Below are 24,737 nucleotides of genomic sequence, written 5' to 3' on the forward strand. Positions count from 1 at the left end.
TTCAACAGTTTAAGATAACTGGTCTGAAAAAAACTGAACTTTGTGATTTGGCCTATCTGTTTCCATGGTAACAGAAAAAGTATTTAAATGAAGAACTTCCACATAGCAAAAGCTAGCTTAATAAGAGTAAAATGTTTGAGCAATTATCTTGAATGGTTTAGAGCACTGGACCAGAAAAACTGAAATTTGTGATGAGGGATATCTGTTTCTATGGTAACAGAAATAAAAATTTTAACTGGGGCACTAACCAAATATAAACAGAAAGTTTTGTGGAGTTGAGTGGAATGGTTTCGAAGTTGTAGCCCAGAAATGAAAGTTAATACTAATTTTGCGTTTTTTACTTTGTTTCCATGGTAACAGTAAAAATATTTAAAACCAAATGTCGTCAAAAGCAAAAGGCACAACAAGGGCTCTAACTCAACATATCCATTAAGTTTTGTGAAGATATGTTGAACAGTTTTGAAGTTAGACTCTAGAAAAGCCTTCGGGTAAACACACACATGCACAGATGGAGAGAGCCCAAATTATTTCCCTAACATGTTTCGCTGGGGATAATTACAATTCCTGTTACTTTATCAAAACTTCTCATGCCCTAAGGTGTCAACAAAACAAGACATCTGGTGCCAAAGTCTTTCATCACTATAAAATGCACATGGTGACCTTGAGAATGAAGTTTTCATAGGCATACATACTAGGTAGTATAGAGATTTTCTTTTTTAGCAATTTTCACTCTGAATGTATTGCATTAAAATAGGATTGTGCTTAATGCAGTTGTTTCTGAATCTGGTTTATATAGCAATTATTTTGGCTGCACAAATTTATCAAAGGATTATTTGCCAAAAAGTGTTAATGGACTAAAATTTGACTATGAGAAGTAAAGTATATCTTAAGAATATGGAAAACTTCAAGTTTAAAAGAAAAAAAATTGTAGACAATAATATGACATAGAACATTAATAACGAACTGTGTATATATTATATTCAGTTATAAGATTGATAGTTTTGTTGCAGACATGCACATTCATGTTGAACACTTATGTCTGTAGGTTTTGTACTATCAGTGATTAATGACAAGGTTTTAAGATAGGAGATCTGACAAATGATAAAGAGAGTTGAGTAACATGACCAGGGCCGAACACTAAACAGAAGCTACTGACAAAGGAGATCCATGATTCATAGATCATATTTCCATGTAGAATATTTGGAAATCTACATATCTTATTCACTTATATTCAAATTGTATGAATATGAATAAGATAATTAAAGAAACAAAAAACATAAAGAAGAAATCCGACAGGAACCAGTGAACCACCCATTAATTGACCTTTAGTAATTCTATGTAAGTTTGATCTTTCATCTCCTTTTTTATTGACCATCTGTCAATTGAGGTTATTTGATAGCATATAAGTAAAGTACTAAACATTCCATGTGAGTTGAGATTAACACTTTTTTAATACTTTTTCTGTCATAGGTCATTGCCAACTTTTAGGCAAATGTCACTTTTATTTTATTTAAAATCTGGATCTGAAACAACCCACCATTTGCCATACCTACCTGTTGTACAGCCCCAAACACCTCTGCCCGGCTTGACACCCTTGCTGCAGCTTGTTCGAGGATATCTAGGTGTGCCTGTATCTTCCGGAGGACGTCTCGTACCTGTGTATCTGTACATAACTGGTTCAGGGTCTGTAAGACAAGAAATATCCTTTGGTAAAATTGAAGTTCTGTAGAACAAAAGGTAAACTTGGTAAAAAGTAAGTTCATCCATATGACAAGCAGAAATATTGGTTAACAGGAAGCTCTGTAGGACAAGCAGAAACATGGATATTTAAAGAGTTCTGTAGGGCATGAAGAAACCTTGTTAAAAATAAGTACTGTTGGGTAAGCAGAAACCTCAGTGAGTTCTTCTATATGACAAGCATAGGTGTTGGTTAAACTTTGGTTATATAGGCAGTTGTGTAAGACAAGTAGAAACCTTCCATAAAAAGGAAGCTCTTTTGTATGGCAAGCAGAAGTGTTGGGCAAAGAGAGATTTTCATAGGACAAGCAGAAGTGTGGACAAGAAGTAATCATGGTAAATAGGTTGTTCTGTAGGACAAGTAGAAATCTTGCTAAATAAAAAATCCTGTAGGATAGGAAGAAACCTTGGAAAGAGGGACATTCTTCTGTATGACAAGAAGAAGTTTTGGGGAAAGAGGAAATTCTTATGTATGACAAGCAGAAGTAAAGGGTAAAATGGAAGGTCTTCTGTAGGACAAGAAGAAATCTTGGTAAATAAGGTCTGTAGGATAAGATGAAACCTTGGTAAATAGGAAGGTCTGTAGCACAAGTGAAACCTTGGTAGTAAGTTCTTACTTGGTAACAAATTGGTATTTCTCAAAATATGTTAATGTCTTATGATTAATCTCTAAACAATTCAATTTGTAACTGTAATTTGTGACATAATTCATTATTTGACTTGTAAATGGTGTCAGAACACTTTAGACAGATGTAAACAACTGAAGTGATTGATCACCCGAAGCCTGAACATATACGTACATGAGTTTCATTGTTCATTAATACAAACGTAAATAGTTTGCAAAAATTTAATTAAGTATTAAATACATTTTAACAGAATTAATGTTATTTGAATAAGGAAATCATATAATGACATATAGTCAAATTCAATTTTACAAAATTCATTCTACATAACCGATTGAATAATTGTTATCCTACCTCCAGATTGTCCTTCAGTCCTTTTAGTTCTGTGTCAACATTCTGTTCAGCAATGTCTCGGGACCTTTCTTGGATTTCAAGACGCTTTTCCAATGTTAGCTTGTCAGTTTTGAATGCAAGAGACAAACTGGTGAATTTTTTCTGAAGAGAAATGGAACAAAAGCATTTTTGAAAGAACAATCCAATTTTAAGACCAAAAGAAATGAAAAAAATGAAAAACCATTTAGCATGTCCAACTTTTTTGATATTGAAAGTAGGTCAAGGTCATAAGAGTAAAATTCAATTTAATTTAGCAACATTTTTATGTACTTTTATTTAGCTAAAGTAGATGACAGTTTTCGTGCCAACTGCTTTTCGTTTTCTATCTGCAGTTAGAGCTTCATTTGGCCTAATGTTAAGACTGGAAGGTATAACAGCCTTCATCTGGAACAGTAATTATAGTCTGGCACATCTGTGTTTACCAGTACATTGTTCCACCAGATGCTATTAGTATATATATATATATATATATATATATAAGAAATTTACCTGCCATACCATCACTAATAGACAATAAATTTGCATGTAACCCAGAAGCCCTCAATCATGCACAGATATTTATACCAGATCCCTAAACAAGATTTCCATAAATAGGAATGGGACATCTCTCATGACTTTTGATCATTTGTTTCACTTACAAATGAAATTGCAAAGTACCTATGAATTTAATTTTTTTTCAGAACCCTGCCCTGTCCCGAGGAAAAAGCCCAATAACTTGCAAGATCGTGTGAACAATCCCTTTGGTATAATGTCAATAAATAAAAAAAAAAAAAAATATGAAAACATAAATCAGATGCCAATTCTGAACCCAAATAGTGTAGATAGAAAGGAATTGAAGATAGTCATTTTTGCCTACAATGAGTCGAATCTATGGGGAATCTGCCCTAAAAACCAGTTGAAGTTACAGTGAGAAAAGCAGCAATGCCACAAGGAAGAAAACTTAACATGACCCTGAGAGTAGCCAAATGGATTTGCTAAAACAAACTATGTTTTAATCAATACAGTCACACCTGAAACATTATTCAGGTCTAGCATTTAAAGATTTATTTGAGAAAAATATCTTGGAAAACTAATTCACTTTTCTCATTGCATGCCTAAACAGATGTCAAACTATTTACCTGCCTCTCTGATTTCATTTACATTGATAAGACAATTTGGCAAATTCCTGTACCCACCAAATATCAAATTACATGCCAAGAACGCATTGCAATGAAGCCAAGCTCAAACCTTTGATTAGGTCAACTGTTAAAATGTAGGTCACACTGACCTACTGTCCAATAAATGACACATTGTCTTACCAAGGTTGACCAATACTCCAAGTATGAAGTGCTAGTGACAACTAGTGCAGGAGATAGAGCCAAAACAAAATTTGTCCTTGATGTTGGTTAAAGGTAAAAATGAAGGTCAGACTGACCTACTTTGATATATGACATACTGTCTCACAAAAGCAAACCCATTACCCACAACCCCATGTGTAAATTCCAGTGACAAGTAGTGTAGAAAATAGAGCCAATACAAGATAGTGGAAGAATGGAAAGACGGACAGAGAGAACACAAAACTATAGCCCTATATTCCACCCCACCACCTCATAGTGGACTAAAATATAAACTGTAAAGCATCAGAACAGTCACAATTAATTCAAGTCAAAAGGTATTTCTGTCATGTCTTACATTCTACCTTGAAATACAGGCATGGGCAAATACGTTGTTAAGACTCTAGTACAGTAATTAGAATAATAATAATTTCCTGTATTATGGCATCCTGTTACATTGACAGATAGCACTTCTAGTTAAACATACTGAAAAGAAACAAGACTTGTACTTCATCTCTTGTGACTCGAGAGAACTGTTGATGGGTTTATATTAGCAAATGTGACAAACATCCAGTTATTTTAGCACAAGTATGTGTATTGATAGGATTTCTTTCCATTACTCTAGTTTTAGTTTTAATTCCAACAACTTGAGAAATGGAAGGTAACAGATTAAAGTCAGATTTCTAGTTCTATCTATCAACAACACAAAATTGTATTAACAACATTAGAACTACTGTAATGTGTAAATGTATTAGCACTGCATTTACTAATGGAGAAATGAAGCATTGATCCCAAAGTAACAGAGTGGAATATTTACACTCATGACAGAAATTTAATCTAGCAATTAGGTTAAAAAATAAGCAGTATTTTGTCATAGCATTCAGCGAGAAAATGAACTAACATATTAAAATCCCAATAAGCCCATCCACATAGCTGTTATATAAAATTATACACCGATATTGCTTATTTGTTCTATAATAAGCCCACCCCCTGTCACTTGAGTCAGACTTTCTTTGTTGGTCCCTGGGCTTATTGTCCTGTAATAAGCCCATGCACTCTCTTACATAGAAGTAATAATTCCCTCACCTGAGAATAATGCAGGATAAATAGTGTACATATAATGCAAATGTAAATTGTGTATACATTAACTGCTGTCCCATGCTAAGGCTTCTAACCAAGTTTGAATTAAAAGAAATTAAACTCAAGATTTGAATTTCCATATATAAAATCTTCCATCCAGGAACTGTATAACGTCTTTGAAATTCTAACAAAATTATTATGCTATGAAATACAGTAAATCATACCCCCTCTCCAAGGCAAAGTGTGAGACCCTGGGGTCATGAAATTTACAATTTTTATAAAGGACTGTAAGACACTTCCATCCCTGAAGAGAATTTGATTGTACATTATCTGGGTATTGAGAAGATTTTTGATATTTCAGTTAATTTGACCCATTTTTGGCACTGCCGATCAGCCCTTGGGGTCAGTCAAGGTCAATATGTGCATCTCACCAAACTGTCATCTTAAACTAATATTAATTCTAACCAGGCTTGGCCTATTTCCAATAGAAAATAAACAAATAATGTTCAAAAATGTAATTTTCCTATATAAACTATAGTAAACTTTACCCATTTCCCAGGGGAAATATAAGACCCTGGATCATGAAATTCACAATTTTGATGAAGCATCTGAAGGCCTTTCAATTTATGAAGTGTACTTGATTCTATCATTCCTGGGATTTGAGGAGAAGATTTTTGAAGTTTCAATCAATTTGACCCTTTTTGGCCCCACTCCTCAGGCCTCTAGGGGCAAGGGACCATGTAATTTACAATTTTGATGCACCTTTAGCAATGCCAGATTTTTGTAAAACCTCACTGAAATCGATTTACATGTCTTCTAGAAGAAATCGAAAATGTTAAAGTTTATGACGCATGACACCAGACAAAAGGGAATCGCAATAGGTCAGCCTAAGACTTTGTGTAAGGTGACCTGATAAAAACATACTGTTGATATGACAAATTTTTGAGTCCCTGACTTCTTTAAAGAACTAAGAAAACTTCACCTTAACCAAAACCATCTGATAAGTATACACGTTGACTGGTCTGCATACTCTGGAGTTATAGAGATTACACTTTTGTTTCTGTGTCAAGAAAGTATGTTTGCAGTTCACATACACATAGATATAGTACCAAGAAACCGCACTATTTGTGTTTGCATTACAGAAAGCAAGCACCAACTTTATGTGTTAATTTTCCAAGATGTTATATAGGCCAGTGAAGCCAAGCATATGCTTCTTCTGCTAATGAAAAGGTCATGATTTTCTTTCACAAATGCCCAATGCTCAAAATATAAGAAGCCATGGATGACAAAAAGCAGTATCTACAATCATTTAAAAGTCATAAACTAGTGGTCTTCAAGTACCTAAGTTGTTAAAATTGTAAAATTATTTTTGGCAATGAGGTTCTGACTTTAGGTGTAATCTGATCATCCAAATAGTGAAGGATGTGAAAGACTAATTTAAGTAACTCTGCTCAACATTTTTACATTTGGTAATCAAATCATATCTGGCACCTAACCACATCAAACTTACACAGAAAGACTAACGTAACAATTAGAAACTCACATTTAGCATCTCATATACTAGGTCCTATATGTGAAATTTTTTAAGATGGCTTAATAGGTTTCTGATGGAAATTAACAAAGAGTGAAATAAAATGATTTGTTACATGATTAAGTAAGTACTTTCTGTAAAAGACATCAGAGAAGTGGCAAATTCTTCTTTATAATCTAATTCTATTATAACATGACAGGAAATGTGCCACATTAAGAGACATAAAATGGTATTGGGGTACACATTTAGGGTTTCAGGGGAGGTTATGTGAACAAGATAACTGAAATCCTGTGATTTTCTGTATTTTATAATGTTGGGATTAACAAATAATTGGACATTCCCTATATAAAGCATGTTAATTTCCCCAAGTTTGACACGACAATTTAGAAAATTATGTGTCATTTGTCGCGGGACTTGTATGTTAGAAAAAATAATGTTATTAAAGAGATTATATGTTCATACTATCCTCTCCCCATCACAAAACAAAGTTGAAATGTGCTACTTAATAAAGGATTACTTTCTCCTCTACTCTGATGAAAAACAAAGGCTTTGGATATCTGACTGTTGCTGAAAACAATATTTTTCTCTAGGAAACTGAAAATAGTACAGAATAACATACTACATCTAAAATACAAGTAATAACAACAATAATAACTCAACCAGCCTGACCTCAAACAAACTTTGTCACATAAGCTTTCATAGGAACCAATGACAAGACACAGAGTGTAATGGATGGCAGACAGACTTTTAATGACAGACTTCCTGACCAAAACTTGGATGTTTAACTAATACTAGTGAAGAGATACACTTACCTCAATTTCCAGTTCATTGGCTTGCTCAGACCTGAAACACACAAAACAAAATAGAAGATAAGTCAATCATTGATTTTGATAAGAGAGCTATACTTAGCCAATACTACAAGACATGTCATCTTACCTTGTTACAGAGGCAGAATTTCACATACTTAGCCATTACCTGACCTTGAAATGAGAATGTTGGTTATAATTTGAAACCCCAGAAGCCAGATTTCCAATCAGTTCTTTCATTTACCAAGCTGATAGTTTGTGTTTCAACTTGATTGGAAACCTGACTTCAAGAGCTGCTCGTCTTCGCATTAACTTATTCATTTTAAAAGAGTATGTACATCCATCAATACGTATCCTGAAACTCCGTAGATAAAATACAACATACATATATACTTATTGGACAGTCTTACATAAGGTCAAGCCTCCTGAGAATCTGTAATCTGTTTTGTGTGATGGATCATTTCATCAAACAATTCAATATCAAAATTTTTGCAGTCAAACTTTGTCATACTGTCATATGGAGTTTGCATGTCTGTAGTAAACAAAGAGGAATGATGGAATTACCTTATTCATTGCAATAAACTTGTTGCCAAACATATTGCTTGATACTACATGTGAAACAATGTGTTATTTTGTAATTTTACTGGACAGTAATATATGTGGAAGGGCTTATTACCAGGCATGAACTTCTTGATAAAAAAATAGGTCAACAGGAAAAAAATAAAAGTGGGACAATAAACCACACATATATATAAAACAATTTGACAAAGTGCTCTTCATTTGGGTGTTTGTACCTCCACTTAACTACTGAATAATTTAATTAGGAACATTGAATCAAATGAAACTAAGGTTATTACATGGAGTTTTGAACATTCATTTTCTGCTTGTTAGGAAGGATTAAATTCAGAATAACTACAATATACATGATGGATAGCAAAATCGTATCAGAATCAAATGTCATGCACAGACATATAATAAGCTGGTGTAATTATCACCAGGTGTCAGCGGGAGACTTGGTCATGACATTTTATAAGCAGTGTGACCAAACAATAGCCGACACAAATCTATAAAGAAATTTGAAGAGGATATATGTCACTTATACCTGAAAGGTACAGTACAGATGTATTTAGTTTTTCATTGACTGTAAAACACCATCAAACCTTTTACGTTTTGAAATTAGACTACAGGTCTGATGTTTTAGAAATGACATTTACAGTAAAGAGTTATATTACGTAATTGTTACCTTTTGTCGGCCAGTAAATCCCACACAATGTTAGGTAAACAATGCTTAGCCATCCTCATCACATAAATGTTTTATCAACTTTCCTGACTCATCAAATCATTCAATGATTACTGTATCATTTGAAATCCAATAATCCAAGTTATTCCAATATCGGTTCATCAGTTACAACATCAAAGTCTTAAAATGCTTTCAAACACAAACAATTTTCCAAATTCAGGGACTTCAATTATCGATTTCCCCCCTATTTTGGGGGTCTTACTAAATAATTCAAATTCACTGTCACTTCAGCAAATACATTCTAGAATGGATCTTCAACGTGATGTGTGGCAGACAAATACTTCCATCTATAGTTACAACCACAATGAGGCAGTCTACACCCAGCTTGCCTGTATATACACATACACCAGCATCGCCAACTGAATGATTAAATTTATATTGTGTTCCACCTCCAATTAACATATTTCCTAGTTATGTATCAGATATGAAAACTAAAGAAAATTTTCAGATTAACAGTATCACTGACAAATCCATCATAAGAAACCAAGTAATGCCAAAAACTTTGAGGAATAAGATTGTGTTCATGCCATAACTGTTGAGTCGAATCCCTCGATCTAGTCCATTAGTTGCTCCATCCAAGTACATCAACCCTAGTGTAGGTACAAAGCTATCTAATTCAGAATTAAAATTTATCTCAATACCTGCTCTGTCAGCCAACCATACACCTTTACCGTCAGTGGTATTACGTCTGTGTTAGGGATTTAAAATGTAGTGGGAGTCAATCAGAAAAGGAGAAAAAACCTGGCAACCTGCCAACAATCTACATCAGCAAGAAAGATAAAAAGTCCAAATAGGGGAATGCATAATACTTGGTGCTGGCCGGTCATTATAATGTAGACAAATCATCAGGTCCAGCCTTCTATTTTGTGCCGTCAAAGACTGGTTACCATAATCAAATCACATTAACATTATACTAGAGATTATGATTACCCTTGCGTACATAAGTGGTTGAGTTAATGAAGCAAAAAAATAATTTTCATTTCATTGTAAGGCCAGAAATTAAATTAGTGAAAATGACATTGAATAATTTAAAAAAAAAAGTTTATATGACATAATTTAAAATACCAATCATTGTAATTTCACTTCCTTACCTTTTTTTAATTCTTTTGTAAGAAAACATGTAATTTTCTCATATAATCCTCAAGTAATGAAGTGGATATAAAAAAAAACTGTTTTAAGATTACTGAACACTAGCAGTCAATGGAATAAAACTGCTTGTAGTGATATGGTAAGATGAGTTAATGATCAGCCAGGTATTTAAAACTTTTAAGTGAAATTTTCAAAATTAGGAATACAATGATTGCGTTCTATCAGTTTTTCAAGTTCCAGACCCACTTTCAAATACTTGCTTTGTGTAATTATTCCCACTATTAGAAAAAGTAGATAGAAACATTCCCGATCTTGACCTTGGGATACGATACACATGTTACAGGATATTCTGGGATACAATTATCTGTGCTAATTCAGATGAGACTGAATGGATATGCCACAACGAACTCTTAACTACATTGATTTTAGTTCCTTTCCTCACATGAGGAAGTAAAAGGTGTTTTATCTGTAAATGTTGTTACAGAAGAAAACATGAAACACAAGATCAAATTCAATAGAAACTACACATTGTTCTACTATCTATATCTATTTCAATTCAGACGAGACATAAGCTAAGCTAATCTTAACAATCTCTTCTGAGCTATGCACCTTATAGATGTTTTCACCTGCTGTGCTGAAATCCTGATTTATTAATTTGTGAAGTACACAATAAAGCCTACCAAATGCCCAAGTTTTATCTAAGATTCCTTTTTTTTCAGTATTTTTCACAAACGAGCTGACAAAAAGAGGCCAAATAAATCCTATGGAAAGACAGGTGCAGGTGCATGGTTAACTAAGGTAGTAGTCCAGGCAGGTGGGCTAAAAGTATCAAGTTTATTACAGATAGAAACTTTAACAGAAATCATTATTATGAAACACAACACTATACCACTCTATAATGCAATATATTTACATACTGTATTTATCAAGTAAAAAATTTGTGATTTAACACACTTCCTATATAACTCAATATCAACGGGCAGACCCATTACAGGACGATGAAAAAGCAATTGTTGTTAGTTAACATATCGAACAGCAATTGATAGTAGTGGGCTTCTAACCAGAAATAGTTTTATTGGTACATGACTTTATCTAAGCCTCCTCTTGGTGGCAACATAATCACTGGCTGGCCAGACTTAGGATATTCTCATGTCCAACGAACATTGTTAGGATCCATTGGGTTTGGATTACTAATCGATAGTGCAGTGATGTCAGAATGAGATAGAAGAAAAACAATGGCTATCACTCCTTCTAGCACTGACATTCTACAATTGACATCTTCTTGAATATGTTATTGGGTTTTGTTTGTAATATTTGGGGGGAAAAGTCTATTTCATGGTAATGAGAATAAAATGCAAGTAAAACTGCTGAAAAAAAATGGTAAAAATAACCTTTGTTTTTTTCCAAATTTGATCCTGATTTAATTTGAGTTAATTTGTCTGTCAATCCTTTCCAAGGAAATTCTTGTAATATTCAACATTTGTGACAGCACAAATGACTAAATAATGTGACCTTACTACCAAATGACAACACAGACATCTCTTATTTCAAAGATAGTGATTATTACCTACAATCAAACCTTTTATAAATAGGATCAAGAACTGCTGGAGTCCTGGTATCTATAAATGCACCTTTCCTTCCCTGTCTGTTAAGGGAATACAAATCTTTAATATCTCCCTGAATGATAAAATAGCTGGCAACTTCAGGATGTCCTATAGAAAGTCATTCTCACCTTTTAGCAGACAGGAGCTTCCAAACAATATCCGGCATGGATGGTTTACTCATTCTTATTGACTTGTGATACAGTGTAGCACTATATACTTCCAAGCTAGTATGTTAGGCTGGACAGCCTCTGTCCTCCGACCACATTCATTCTAGGATAATAAGATCTTGACTTTCTGTATTGAAAGGTAGGATACAGAGTGTTAATCCCAGAATGATAGAATATCCCAGGATTGATTTGACACAAACTCTTTTGTTAAATTTCCAGTGAAAGGCTTGGTATGACTCCAAAAATCCAGAACATGTAATTGCTGTTAGTAAAAGCCAGAGACATTTCTCGCATGCTGTGAAGAGCAGTGATATAAACAGATGCTACAAAAGATATATATCCCATAACCACTATATTAAATGGCCTGTCCACCAGTAAATATGTGTACACAGCTACAGGTTATTTGCTTCCTTGTCCTAATCCTTCAGTTTAAACAATATGAATTCCATTCAATGACTCTTATAATGGCTTTCTGAAGCACTTCACAAGGGTAGAACCTACTCAATGTGATAAAATATCTAGAATCCAAACAAATTCATGGCAGAATGCATTAATCCATGGACAGCTGGTGGTACCAATATTGTCAGCAAGTCACCAATGTCTGTATCGGTTCTCTAGAATTTATCTTTTACTGTTTTTTCCGTGATGATTGCTGAGGTTTGTTATAAAACTTCCTGTTGTGCCAGTCAATGATGAGGTGGACCAGCAGGAAAAGTGAATAGAGCAGTAGAGGTAAAATTTCAGTAGTGACACACCAACAAGATAGATTTCTGTGACAAGTCCTCGTCAACAAAATAAAGACAAGGCAACAAGAAAACACACAGAAAAATTAATCAGCACCCAACAATAAATATCTAGCTAAAATTTAATCTCAAGGAACCACACCCATAGACAGTAAACTTATCACTTGTGAAAATACAACTAAGTTACCCCTACTGTGTGAGTATCATGCAATCACCTACCTCCTCCACTCTCTACACTAGGGGTCTAATAGGCATATTGCTACCCTTAAGGTATCATAAATAAAGTACAATGGCTATCATATTCCTCAGTGCATTCAGCATATTCTTCCTGCCATGAAATAAATATATATGAAACTTAAGGTCTGCATGAATCCATGAATAATGTAATTGACTCAACAAAAATCATGATGTAGAGTCACATAGACTTTCAATAATTTTTGTAATAACATATGAAACTGCTACTAAGCTGTGAAAGTTGTGTATTACAATCTATGTTTTGTTATCAAAGCACTTCTTTTCAGAATACCTGTTGTACATCATTATTGAAGGAGGAACTCACGTCTTTAAAAACATTATTTTGCTCCCCCCCCAAAATATTAATCTCACATTAATCAAGCCACCAAAATTGAGGTCTGTGACTGGTTTTAATTTTCTGCTCATACAATTTCAGAGCCATGGAATTTATTAATTTGCAATACTGTTTTGCAACGTGAGAGTGGGGAATACATGCCAATAACAATGAATTGTTTACAGTAGGCAATGACAATGAAAAAAAAAAAGACATATTTATTTTGATTACTGATATAATAGCTACAGGCAGATTAGAATAAGTCACAACTGAAAATTGAAATAATACAAGAGGCCCAATTGGCCTGCATCAATCACCTGGCTAATTTAGGTATTTAACCATTTAATAAAGAATTTCAAATATTACAAATAATTTCTGATATAATTTCCCTATTGGAACCTTGTCTTGTGGTCAAACCAAAGTCAGATTCACTGTTAATAAAGATTGCTTCAGACAAAAAATTGGACAATTCCTTATCAAAGATACTGCAAGTTTTCTTTGTCACTCAAGCTGAACCTCACAACAAATGATAGAGCTGTAAAAGAATTTTGTTGCATCAGTGTGAAATTTCAACAGGTCAGCCCTACACATTTATTGTTAAAAAGAAATTTGTGAAGTTTTGGTGTTCGTAAAACAGGTCACCTAAAGGTCACTGACTTCTCAATTAATGCTTTATTACTGGAAAGAGTGGGATAACAGACTGTAAAATTCAGAATATTTATCCAGAGAGTAAAAGGAACATGCCTCCAGCCATATTTGTGATTTTAGATACTGTTTAAATCTATATAACAAGGTTACCAGATGTTTCTTCACAGGTGGCTGATCAGACAGAACAGGAAACACACAATGATTCACATTATCTGCTCAATTTAGAACCTAACCTCCATGGAGGATTTTGATTTGAACTTAAATCTGGAGTTAAGTAAAATCAATTTTCTAAATAGAATTAATAATCTTGAAAGCTCTCAGGGGCTATAACTTTCAAACTTCTGTTTCAAGAGTATTAGAAATTGCACCTTACAAATGTATATTGATCCGAAGTCTCCATACATTTATTCTTCTGCTCATATTCCTGTTTGGTGGTAAGATCTCAGCATACATTTGGAAACAAATTCTTCTTGTTTTTGCTCATATTCCTGATATCTTGCCTTTAAATAACAAGAGATTTATTGACTTTGTCCATTGTATACACCCATCTGCATTGGAAATTACGGACACTGTCAATCTTTTACATCAGTAGCTTACCTAAATCTTTTCCAACAACAAAATCAACAGGGACTGCTTTTTTTACCAAGCTGTACAATAAGCAAAATGATTTTCAATTTTCCTATTGTAAACTGGAATCCCCAACCTATTGTGTTTACAGGTCACAGTTGATTCCATATTGAAAGGCTTATTCTCAATATGACTATTTCATGCAAGATGTCAGCAACTGACACACAAAGTCACAACACAAGGTCATGCGAGATGCAGGTTGATGAAAATTGAAAAATTTAAGGAATCTCTTGTTTGGATTATGATTTTATCAGTTGACAGTCCAGTATTTTAATTTCATCAAATAAAGTTTTGATTTTAAGTTTGTTGACATGTTGATATTTGATATTATTGTTGACGTTAATGCAAATAAGTGCCCCCACCCCTCAAACCACCAAACAATCAAACAAGCAAAAATGAACTTGGGTCTCCTTCCTGAGACAATCAAGAAAAGATTTCAAAGCAAAAATTGTGTTTATGTTATCTTTTAAATCATGGTTTGGACAAACTCTACAACAATAACTATTCCTGAAACATAGTAATATATAGTCATCTGACTGGTCATGTGATAGGACAACTAGCTGTAGAAGAAAGTAGAATATGCTATTGGCCTACCTGGCTTTTAGAGTTGGTGTTCTTATTTATTCCCGAGACAGACAATTAATTTTTCTATTTCAGGCCTCTTTTTCTTCAGTCATTCACTGACTTCATTATTTACTGTGACTATCAGCAATAGTTATATTCAATGATCATACTGAATGTACCTCAATGATATCAATTTGAAGAAATATCTTGCCACAAAATTTATTAACAGTTTGTGGTGAACCAGTGAAAGCTTAACAACATGTCATGTACACAAGGTCTCACCTAACATTTCCAGTCTTCACCAAGATAACAATATATGTGATATTGATTAAATTGCATCCAAGTACTTCATTAACATTCCAGTAAACTGCATCAAAGTACTTTATCACCAATTATAGTAAACAATTCCAATCCTTTACTACTGGAAATCATAAGAAGGGAAGTGAAATATACTGCACATTGACTGGCTTTCAAGTCATGTCACCATTATTGTGATTATTTTCAAACAAGTTCTCTATCTTTCCTCTTCACTCAGGGAAACTGAATATTGAATGCAATTTCTAAAGAACCAATTGAAAGGCACATTAACTAAAAATTGTATCCATTTTCTGAACTTCATCAACATTAACACTATCATCATCTGATAGCAATATTTTACTTTTCCATCATTGTTATAAGCAGGTATCTATAGTAACAAGAGATCCCAAAGGGATCAAAAGGATGATCTTTATTTGTTTTTTGAAATCTGGATCCTTTTCCTTCTTCTCCATTTTTGCTTTTAATGATAAGAAATGTGAACATTCCTTTGCAGAAATAGTGATGATAATCTATAAGTGCCAAATCCAAGGTGGTCGCCTAGAAGCCATTTTCATTTTTCTGATCATTTTCAAAATCAAAAGGGCACAACTGGAGACCAAAGGGAACAAACATTTGAAATTTGAGAGAAATCCATTCAGTACTTCTTAACAAATAACAATAACAAATATCTGGCGAAATCCAAGATGGCTGCCTGTTGGCCATTTTGTTTTTCTGATCAGACCAAGATGAATCTATAAATGAAAACTGAGAAATATCTATGCTTGGATTCTAAATAAATAGTGATATCAAACTTTTCAACTCAAAATCAACGATGGTCACTGTCGGCCATTTTATTTTTCTGATCAGACCCAAAATCTAATGGCCACAATTAGGGACAAAGGGGAACCCACATAGGAAATTTGACAGTGATCAATCCAGTACATCTGAAGAAATAGCGATGACAATTTTTCGAAATCAAAATTCAAGATGGCTACCTGTCAGCCATTTCATTTTTCTGATCAGTCCCAAAATTATATGAGTACAATTAGGAATCAAAAGGAACCTATACTTGAAATTATACATGAAATTTGAGAAAAATCCATACAGTAGTCCTCAAGAAATTGTAATAATAAACTTGCAAAGTCAAAATCCAAGATGGCTGGCCATCTGTTGGCCAATTTGGATTTTTGGTTATTAGACCGAAAATCAAATGGACACAACAAGGGAACAAGGGAAACCTATATATATGTTAAAAATGTTAAAATCCAAGATGGCCATCAGGTCCTTAAATCAAACAGGCACAACTAGGGACCAGCGAGAACATAGGTATGAAATTTGAGAAAGATCCATAAAAAACTTTCAAGAAAAGTCAAAATCCACAAATGGCCATGGATTTTGTTTCAAAAATTCTACAGACTGATCAATCCTTAAGGGCCATTCACATAAAAATAAAGTACCAAAATTATCCAAGATAATGGACACTAATAGTCACAAATAAGCCTCTCTCTTCCCTATGGTGATATTTTTTCACTTGGGAGGGGCCTTTTCTTAAATAAAATACCTGAATGATATTTGAGACTACAAGTGCACTGGACCAACTCTTTAGATAAGATACTTATCTTACAAAGCTGTGACATTTTAACAGATCTGAACTGGTTATTCAAGGTAAAGATCAACAAACAATAATTCATATTCCAGAGAAGTATATACATAAACATAAGATAGAAGTCTATGTTAGTGTGATGCGACAATGATTTTGGAGTGGTGAAACTGCACTGCTGTATAAATCACCAGGAAATAAATCTCCTCAAGTGTCTGAAAATGTTAACTCCTATGATTTATATAACTGTCCATACAAACCTTGTAATATTAACATCAAAGAAAAAATACTTCACAATAAGTGTCTTTACATGAAATTTGAGAAATACTACACTTTATTGCCCCATGAATTATAACAAATCTAAGTTTACTCATCATTAGATTTACAGTTACTACTACACATTTACATGTCCTATAACAGTTACAATGTGAAGTACCTACAGTATGGTATCATTTCCTCGCTATCATAATTTTACTTCCTTACTGCGTGTTGTCTCTCCCTCACTCTATTGACCGATAGGTTGAGGAAGTGACAGCTTTTCATCAGAAAACCATGTGATTTCATTATCTATTGTTTTATTAACAGCAAATTGTTTCCTAGCATGATGTTATGGCAACACTCCTGTTATACAGAATCATGTGGTGTGATTGACGGGAGAAAAGAAGCCCTTTTACACAGCAACACATCATATCTAATGTAAACATACACAGCTAAGCAGGATATGAATTTCATGATTTACTTTATCACAAGTAGTGTTTGGATGTAATTTTTTGTACAGTTTAGAAGACTGATACACAGAAAAATTGGCTGAAAGGAAATTTTTGCCCAGTATGTTTTCAGTTCTGGCATCAAACTTTTCTTTTTAGTCCTGAGTTTTATGGCTTTATATAGGGAAAATTTTGCTGGTGTTCTTTTTCAACCAGTGTTAAGTTTGGTCTAACACATATATAAAAACACCCATTATCTCTTCAAAAAGAGTGAAAAGGGCAAGAGTTCAGCAAAGATTTCTTTATATACAGGAATTCATTAAGTAGCCTTTTTCATTTTTTAATAAGACTATATTGATCCACCAAAAATTCTGAAAATAAACCCATCCATATCTATTGCTGTTTCAGTACGAATGCTATTTTGAGATGGTATGTTAAAGACTTCTAAGCTTATTGCAATAAGTAGTAGATTTTTGAGTCTTTCTATGACTTATGATACTCACTGGTTTTGAAGTTGAAGATTTTTTACGTTTTCCAAGACTCATGACACTCACAATTTTTATGATGAATTTTTTGTCTTTTTTGACATTTCCATTTTAGCATCTTTTGACAGGTACTGCATATTTCTTTCAAAAACAGTTTTCATTCATATGTTATTACATCTAGATTAATATTAGTTTTTTTTTTTTTTTTAGTTTCCCCACTACCCCCCCTTTTTTTTTTTTACATTAATCACATGGTTTGGTTAAAAATAGTAGAGCCTGTAGCCTCAGTTATTGGACAGACACAGAATATTCCATACAAGACCCTAACCTCCTAATCTAAATAAGGATCAATCTATAGCAGATAAAAGTCAATTTAACAACACTATGTACAGTGATGGAGTACTGCAGTCCTCCTGACAGACAGATACGTGGCTAAAATAGATGTTTATTTTCACTTTAAGGAGATACTATATATATCTTGATTTGATGAAGAGTGACTGTTTTTATCTGCAGGATACCATACTGTAAAATTCAGTGTAACTCCAGGTTTCTGTCTGTATCACTGACAGGAAGTGCACGTTGATCTGTGAAAGGTCACATTAAGATGCTGAATAAGTCTATCACTGTTCCCCATTTCATGTATTTTAGAAATCTATACATCTTGATTACAGCTAACCTTTTTTTCCTTACATTACTTGATCTTTGTCTTAGTCACACCCATTTTTAAAAATTTTACCAATATGTGAAATATTTACATTAAATATCACAATTTTGTGTTTAAAATTCTCCTCTAATTAAGTAATTAATTTTTATATGGCAATAAAAAATCTGTACATCTTTTCTAAAACAAGATATACCCCCCTCTGGATCAGGAAGTAATTATTTCCATAGTGGTCGAGGGTGACCTTTCACCTTTTACCTTTATCAATGACCTTGATGTATGATGCTTTAGTGTGACTATGTTCAGGGATTCATTATTTACATCTTGTACACAAGGCTCTCATGGGATGCACAGACAGATGATGCATATACCAAGGCACGACAAAGTAACCAACACCCAACCACCAACTCCATCCTCCCACCTTACCTATGTATGGGTGTGTAGGTTTTCACGACTTAAATAGAAATCTATCAGTGTTCATCCAAAATCAGTCTTCACATCTCCAGAAGAATTTTTGGAAACTGATTTTGTTATCTTTTGAAATCTGTGATAAGTTATGGAAGCATAGGTGATAACAGTTCATATTGCTGACTTCAAAGTTGGTTCTCAGTAATCAAATTCTTTTCAAAATAATTATGAACACAAATTAAAGATAACTGATCCTATCACTGCAAACTTTAAAAGTTAACAAAGCTTTTCAACCATAGTACCTGGACTACTAACAAAAATCTGTTGTTGGATTACAATAAACATTTTGATATATCGAGATATCAATGGCTATCCAATCTTGACCTTTGACATTTATTTGTGTGATAGAAATAAATATATCAACAAACACCCACACAAACCTTGAGAAATATTTAAAAGTCTTCCAATAATGATTGTAAACAGTTTAGTGGGGTCTATACAGTAGAAGGAAGCCATGTACTCCAATCTAGATACTAATCAGTGCAGATGTGTATTTAGATCCCAAATTTGTTTAAATCTCCAGAGTTTCTGTTAACCCGTTGGGGTCTATAGATTAATTTCTATTAGTAACACAAACTGTTTTGAAGAATGAAATGGTTATTATTGCCAATGGACACCTATAAATTGTCTTACAGTGAGATATGGTGTTCTGGTACCCAGTTTATGATATGATGTGTATATATTTCAAAAGGGATTTCCCATAAACTGTTATAGAGAAGAAAGTTATCCATTATATTTAAGATCTACAATGATTTCCACATCTGATGAAGCCTGATGTTTGGATATCAAACTGGTCCTTGTATATCAAGTTTTACTAGTAATTCATCTTAGGAATTGGTGCTTAAAGAAGTTGTGATGTTATTGAGTATGAGTAAATTTATAATAACAATGTATGACCATTTTCTTTGTTTAAATAATTTTTAAAAAAAGAGCTATACCACCAATGACTATTGCAGAAGTTGAGTTATCAGGTTGTTTGCTCACCACAAATATACAAATTTTTCAGAAGTAAATCACAAACTATTACAGGCCTGTTTTGGACTTCCTAAAAATTTCATAAAAAAGAGAACCAAGTAATTATTTATCCAACTGATGAACTGACAACACACTTATCTTTAATTGAACATGTCATTCTATCACAATTCAGAATTTGTATGTATAACATGGCATTTACCCTTAAATCTTACTGTATGAATCACGTACTGCTGGAGCAAAGTCAGTTTACATTAATACCTAAATACTTCAAAAATGTCAAAACTGTTATTATGATAAAATGAATGAATAAATGGCTGTTTTGCAATATGATGTCTCTTTGATATACTGTGTCATTTCACACTCTGTAATTTTACAAGCAAAAATTCAACATCACATATTGAAAATAGATACATCACTGATGGTATCGTCCTTCATTGTCATCTTGTACATGTTTCAGTTGAGTATATGATATAAATAATGCAAATCCTGCTGAGTCTATGCCAAGGTAACAGGAATCTGATGATCTTGGACTCTAAATATATTTGAATTCCCATCCTCTCAAAAACTGTATTTTCAACAATAAAATCATGCAAAGCTTGATAGTTTGATACTGTAATTTTAACAGAGAATCTGTATTTAGAGGTATGAATCTGCTGAATTCATTCGGATCTTTTTATCGTTATTTTGTTTAAATAAACCTGTGTATATATAACACTGGTGAGAGAATTTAAATTTAACAACACTGACAATTTTTTTTTTTGCTATAACCTCAGTGACAGAATACTTTTCTCACAATCATATAACAAAAGGATGGCGTCATTCTTTGATATCATAATTTGCCTTCTGACTGCGATATCCCAATGTATAAGTTTGACCGCAAAAGCAGGAAATTACACAGCAATGGATACATGACCATCTGTTGACAAAAGATTAGTGGTAGTTGTTTAGAAAATGGTTTGGGTAGTTTATATAAATATTGAACAGTACAAATAATTTTTACCCATATGTTGAATGAAAATCGTATCTGTAATCGAGAAAACACTTGTCAGATGTCTTATTGAGGAACTAAGGCTACATACAAACTTCCTCTTAAACCCCTGTTTATTAGTTTTAGGAAAACTAGAAAACACAGGAGTAGTACATTTACTGGTTTATAAACCTCAGAAGAAATCCATATCAATTACACTGTATCACAGAAGATTGATATATCTAAAATTTTAGATAGGTAAAATCTAAAATAGATATTATATAAGTAATTAGACTGAAGCATTACAAATATCAACTGTACTTTGATACTATACCAGAACATGTCTGTACACCTGTGCAGGTATTAAATCAATGCACCTGTTTTACCTGTTATATTCCTCTTCTTCAAATGTCTGATTAATCGAATCACACAACTGTCTAAATTCTTCCATAGGTAAATCCCGCATTTCAGAATATTCAGAAGACTGTTTCAAAGTCACTTTAATTACCCATCATTATTACAATATATCTTCAGTGCAAGAGTATCCTAAGCAATGACCTCGGCACCTTGGTCAGCATAAATGGTCAATACTCTCCAAATGATCCTAGACTAGGAAGTTTGCAGTCCTTTTATCTGACTGGAATGAATCCAGGTAGGATATACCTCATCAGGTTCTGTGTAAGAACTCTCCATACCACCCACCGATAGTCAACTAAGAATATTACTGTGCATATATATATACCATACTCCTACTACAAGCCCATATCCCTTCTTTCCTCAGTAACGTTTATATATCTACCTGAACAATCAGCACCTGTTAATGCAGTATTACTTACCACCCCTAAACTAGGTAATGGAATTATCTAAATTGATTGATCTGGATCGACTGATCTTTTCTATAGGGAACAGTAGTTGATTTTTTTTTTATCACAGTTTACTATTTGATTAAGCAACTTTAAAGTCCAATATCGACCCTACACAAGACTTGCACAATGCACCAAACACTTAAAATTCTAAGGTAGAGTGTTGACATGAAAAAGGATCTGACATGTACAATGGATCAGAAGGTCAGTTTGTATCAATTTATAGCTTGAAGTCTTCAAAAATCACCAATAAAACTAAAACTAGTATTATCAACGATAAATTATGTCACACAATTTCCTTGAAAACAAACAATTAACCAAATCATTTGTTCTCAAAATGACAAGTTCTGGCCTCTTATAGTACAGCTGTACTCTGTTGTTACTCTTTCTCTCAAATCTTTTAAGAAAATTTATTATCAGTCCACTTTTCCAGGTAGAGGGAAGTCCTGTCGTTAGAACCCAGACAGAAGGCGGAGTCACGATAAACTACGATCACAGAATTTTTATTACATCACGATAACTCCTAAATTTGCTGTAATTTGTGTTTTCTCCTTGTCATGATTGTTGAGCTGTGACAAAGTATTTAAATAAATATCCTTTAACATTATACATCTATAAATCCTTTTACATCATATATGTCCTGAATTTAAGTTCTTGTATATATTCTCACTGTTGAATCAACCCATTCAACAAGCAAATGGTCTACATTTCTCATACAATCTACACATATTTCCAATAGATTCAATATGACTTCAGCAACAGATATCAAATGAATGCAAAATCATCACTTAAGTGACATCAACTATTTAGGCAGTCTCTCTCCAACATTTCAATAACAAGTTCAAAAATATTTGGTAAAGACAGAGTTAAGAAGATCAAATCTTGCTTTCACAAATATAAAAACGTATATTCAATGTTCCACGAAATATTAGCAGTAAACATGATAAATATCTCTAATGTGTGCTGATCAAAAGTAAGGCGTAGTCCTATTCCTATTTATGGACAGACACTCAGTGAAATAATTCAAAATGTATAGATTTTGTAGTAAGACCTAAACCATACAAGGCCTTTGAAATGAGATTTCCCTTTGATTACTACCATCCAGGGACTTTCAGCTTCAACCAAGTGCAGTGGAAGAAGCATCATTATATATGTACACATTTGTTACAATGAAATACAGAGCTTGTCCTGGTTAGCAAGAATACTAGCTTGGTAACTTGGCAAAATATTATGATCACTGAAAAGACATTATCTTGAAATATATCTTTATGAAATCCAAAATAGCTCCTACCAACCATATACTTTAAAGTTTGGATCACCTGTAATCTAAATTGGAAGCTCATGATATTGAACATTTGTAGAGAGATTCGGAGAAAATAAGAGAAGTTCTTTACGAGAAGTCACAGTGTCACTTTGGGTACAAGAATCCAAGATGGTCACTGGTGGCCATTTTTAATTTGAAATAAGCATCAAAAGATAATTAATACTATATGTACAATAATTTACATGAAGTTTTGTGGCAAACTATTCCTTCACAAATGTTGTCTTACAAAAGCCTTTGTAAGGTGATCTAACTATGACAACCTTGCTTTTGAGATAACATTTTCATTTACCTTTTCTTGATATCTTTTGTAATTTTTGAACATCAATAGTGAGGTGCTTTCAGAAAAAATTTTAACACAGTTTGACAACAATGGCTAAAGAAAATGTACTGAAATAAATATCTATGGGTGAAACATCTTGATAAATAATTACCCATCATCATCTCCGTTGACAGTGTCAGAGTTGAGCTTTAGCGTTTGTAGGAATGAGTTGGGTATGCTCGGAAAGGCTGGCTGGTTAGAGGGTGGAGGAGGCTGGACCACTTCTCCGTTGGTCTCTGCTTTCTTTGTTCCGTTTAAACTGCCAACTTCCTGTGTCTCCATCAGTTCCGGCATTTTCACATGTTTCATCTGCTCTCGCTTCTTGTTCAGGTGATCCTGTGGACAGGAAACAGAGGTTAAGAGCAATGGAAAGAAGCATTCAATCATCAATCTATCGTGTTTACAGCTCAGAGCTCAAACATCTAGTCTGTATCAGCTAATGCAAACACATGGATAGTTATGGTGTTACACACACGATTAACACCAACCACTTAACACAGCCACACACCTTAATGCTAATCATATAATTGTTTTTAAAGGGAAATTAATTACACTAAATTGATATGCCTGAGGAGTTAGATATTCAAATGCCTACCTAACAATGTGATCAAAACAGTCTCTCATTTGATGACAATATCTTTGGAAATCAAACAGGATCTTAAACATGTATACAACTATCGTAAGGTAAAATACTTTCTACAAGGTGAATTAAAGCTCAAATGTCAAGAACCTGTAGGAGATTGATTATTTTGTTCAAGACAAAGTCATTAATTTCAAAGAAAAAAATCTCGTAAATGTCATTGCAAATGTATTTTTTTCCACATTACCACAGACAATTCACTATCATCAGTTAAAACAAGCTCTAATTCCTCCTACTTAGGACAAACAAGACCAGTTGCACAGTTTAAATCAGGATTAATATCTATGGAATGACTGATTTTGTGGTTTAAACAGCTGCTAAATTGTACAGGCTTTTGTTTAGATAGTGGACATTGTATACATAGGTCTGTGAGATTAAAAGAACCACATCATAAGGTAAAACAAGAGGCCCATAGGGCTTGCATCACTCACTTGGATGTCTAAGTCAATGATTCAAAACTTTCCTAGGGGTGGGGACAGAGTTCAGTTGTTAATCTCTTGAAGTCCAGCAATGCTATCAAGTTATGGGATGGTAATCTCAATGGCTTCAAACATATAATCTGTCCTAGGGTGGGACAAGACCTTAGGACAAATTATCAGCTATGATTATGTTTATCTCCTGATGTTCAGCAATGCTTT

General features: G+C 33.5%; 1 protein-coding gene across 1 annotated transcript in view; it reads right to left on the minus strand.

The window, feature by feature from the left end:
* Positions 1–24,737, minus strand: part of LOC132551509 (inositol 1,4,5-triphosphate receptor associated 1-like) — a 75,713-nt gene that overhangs the window by 9,817 nt on the left and 41,159 nt on the right. The window contains exons 5-8 of the mRNA XM_060215661.1: positions 23,572–23,795; positions 7,490–7,520; positions 2,715–2,855; positions 1,554–1,685 (exon numbers count right to left, since the gene is read on the minus strand). Coding sequence (XP_060071644.1) covers positions 1,554–1,685; positions 2,715–2,855; positions 7,490–7,520; positions 23,572–23,795 — 528 coding nt within the window. The remainder of the gene's footprint in view (positions 1–1,553; positions 1,686–2,714; positions 2,856–7,489; positions 7,521–23,571; positions 23,796–24,737) is intronic.

This window comes from Ylistrum balloti, unplaced genomic scaffold, assembly GCF_031769215.1.
Source record: "Ylistrum balloti isolate Yb309-2 unplaced genomic scaffold, AGI_CSIRO_Ybal_v1 Utg370204, whole genome shotgun sequence".
Lineage (NCBI taxonomy): Eukaryota > Metazoa > Mollusca > Bivalvia > Pectinida > Pectinidae > Ylistrum > Ylistrum balloti.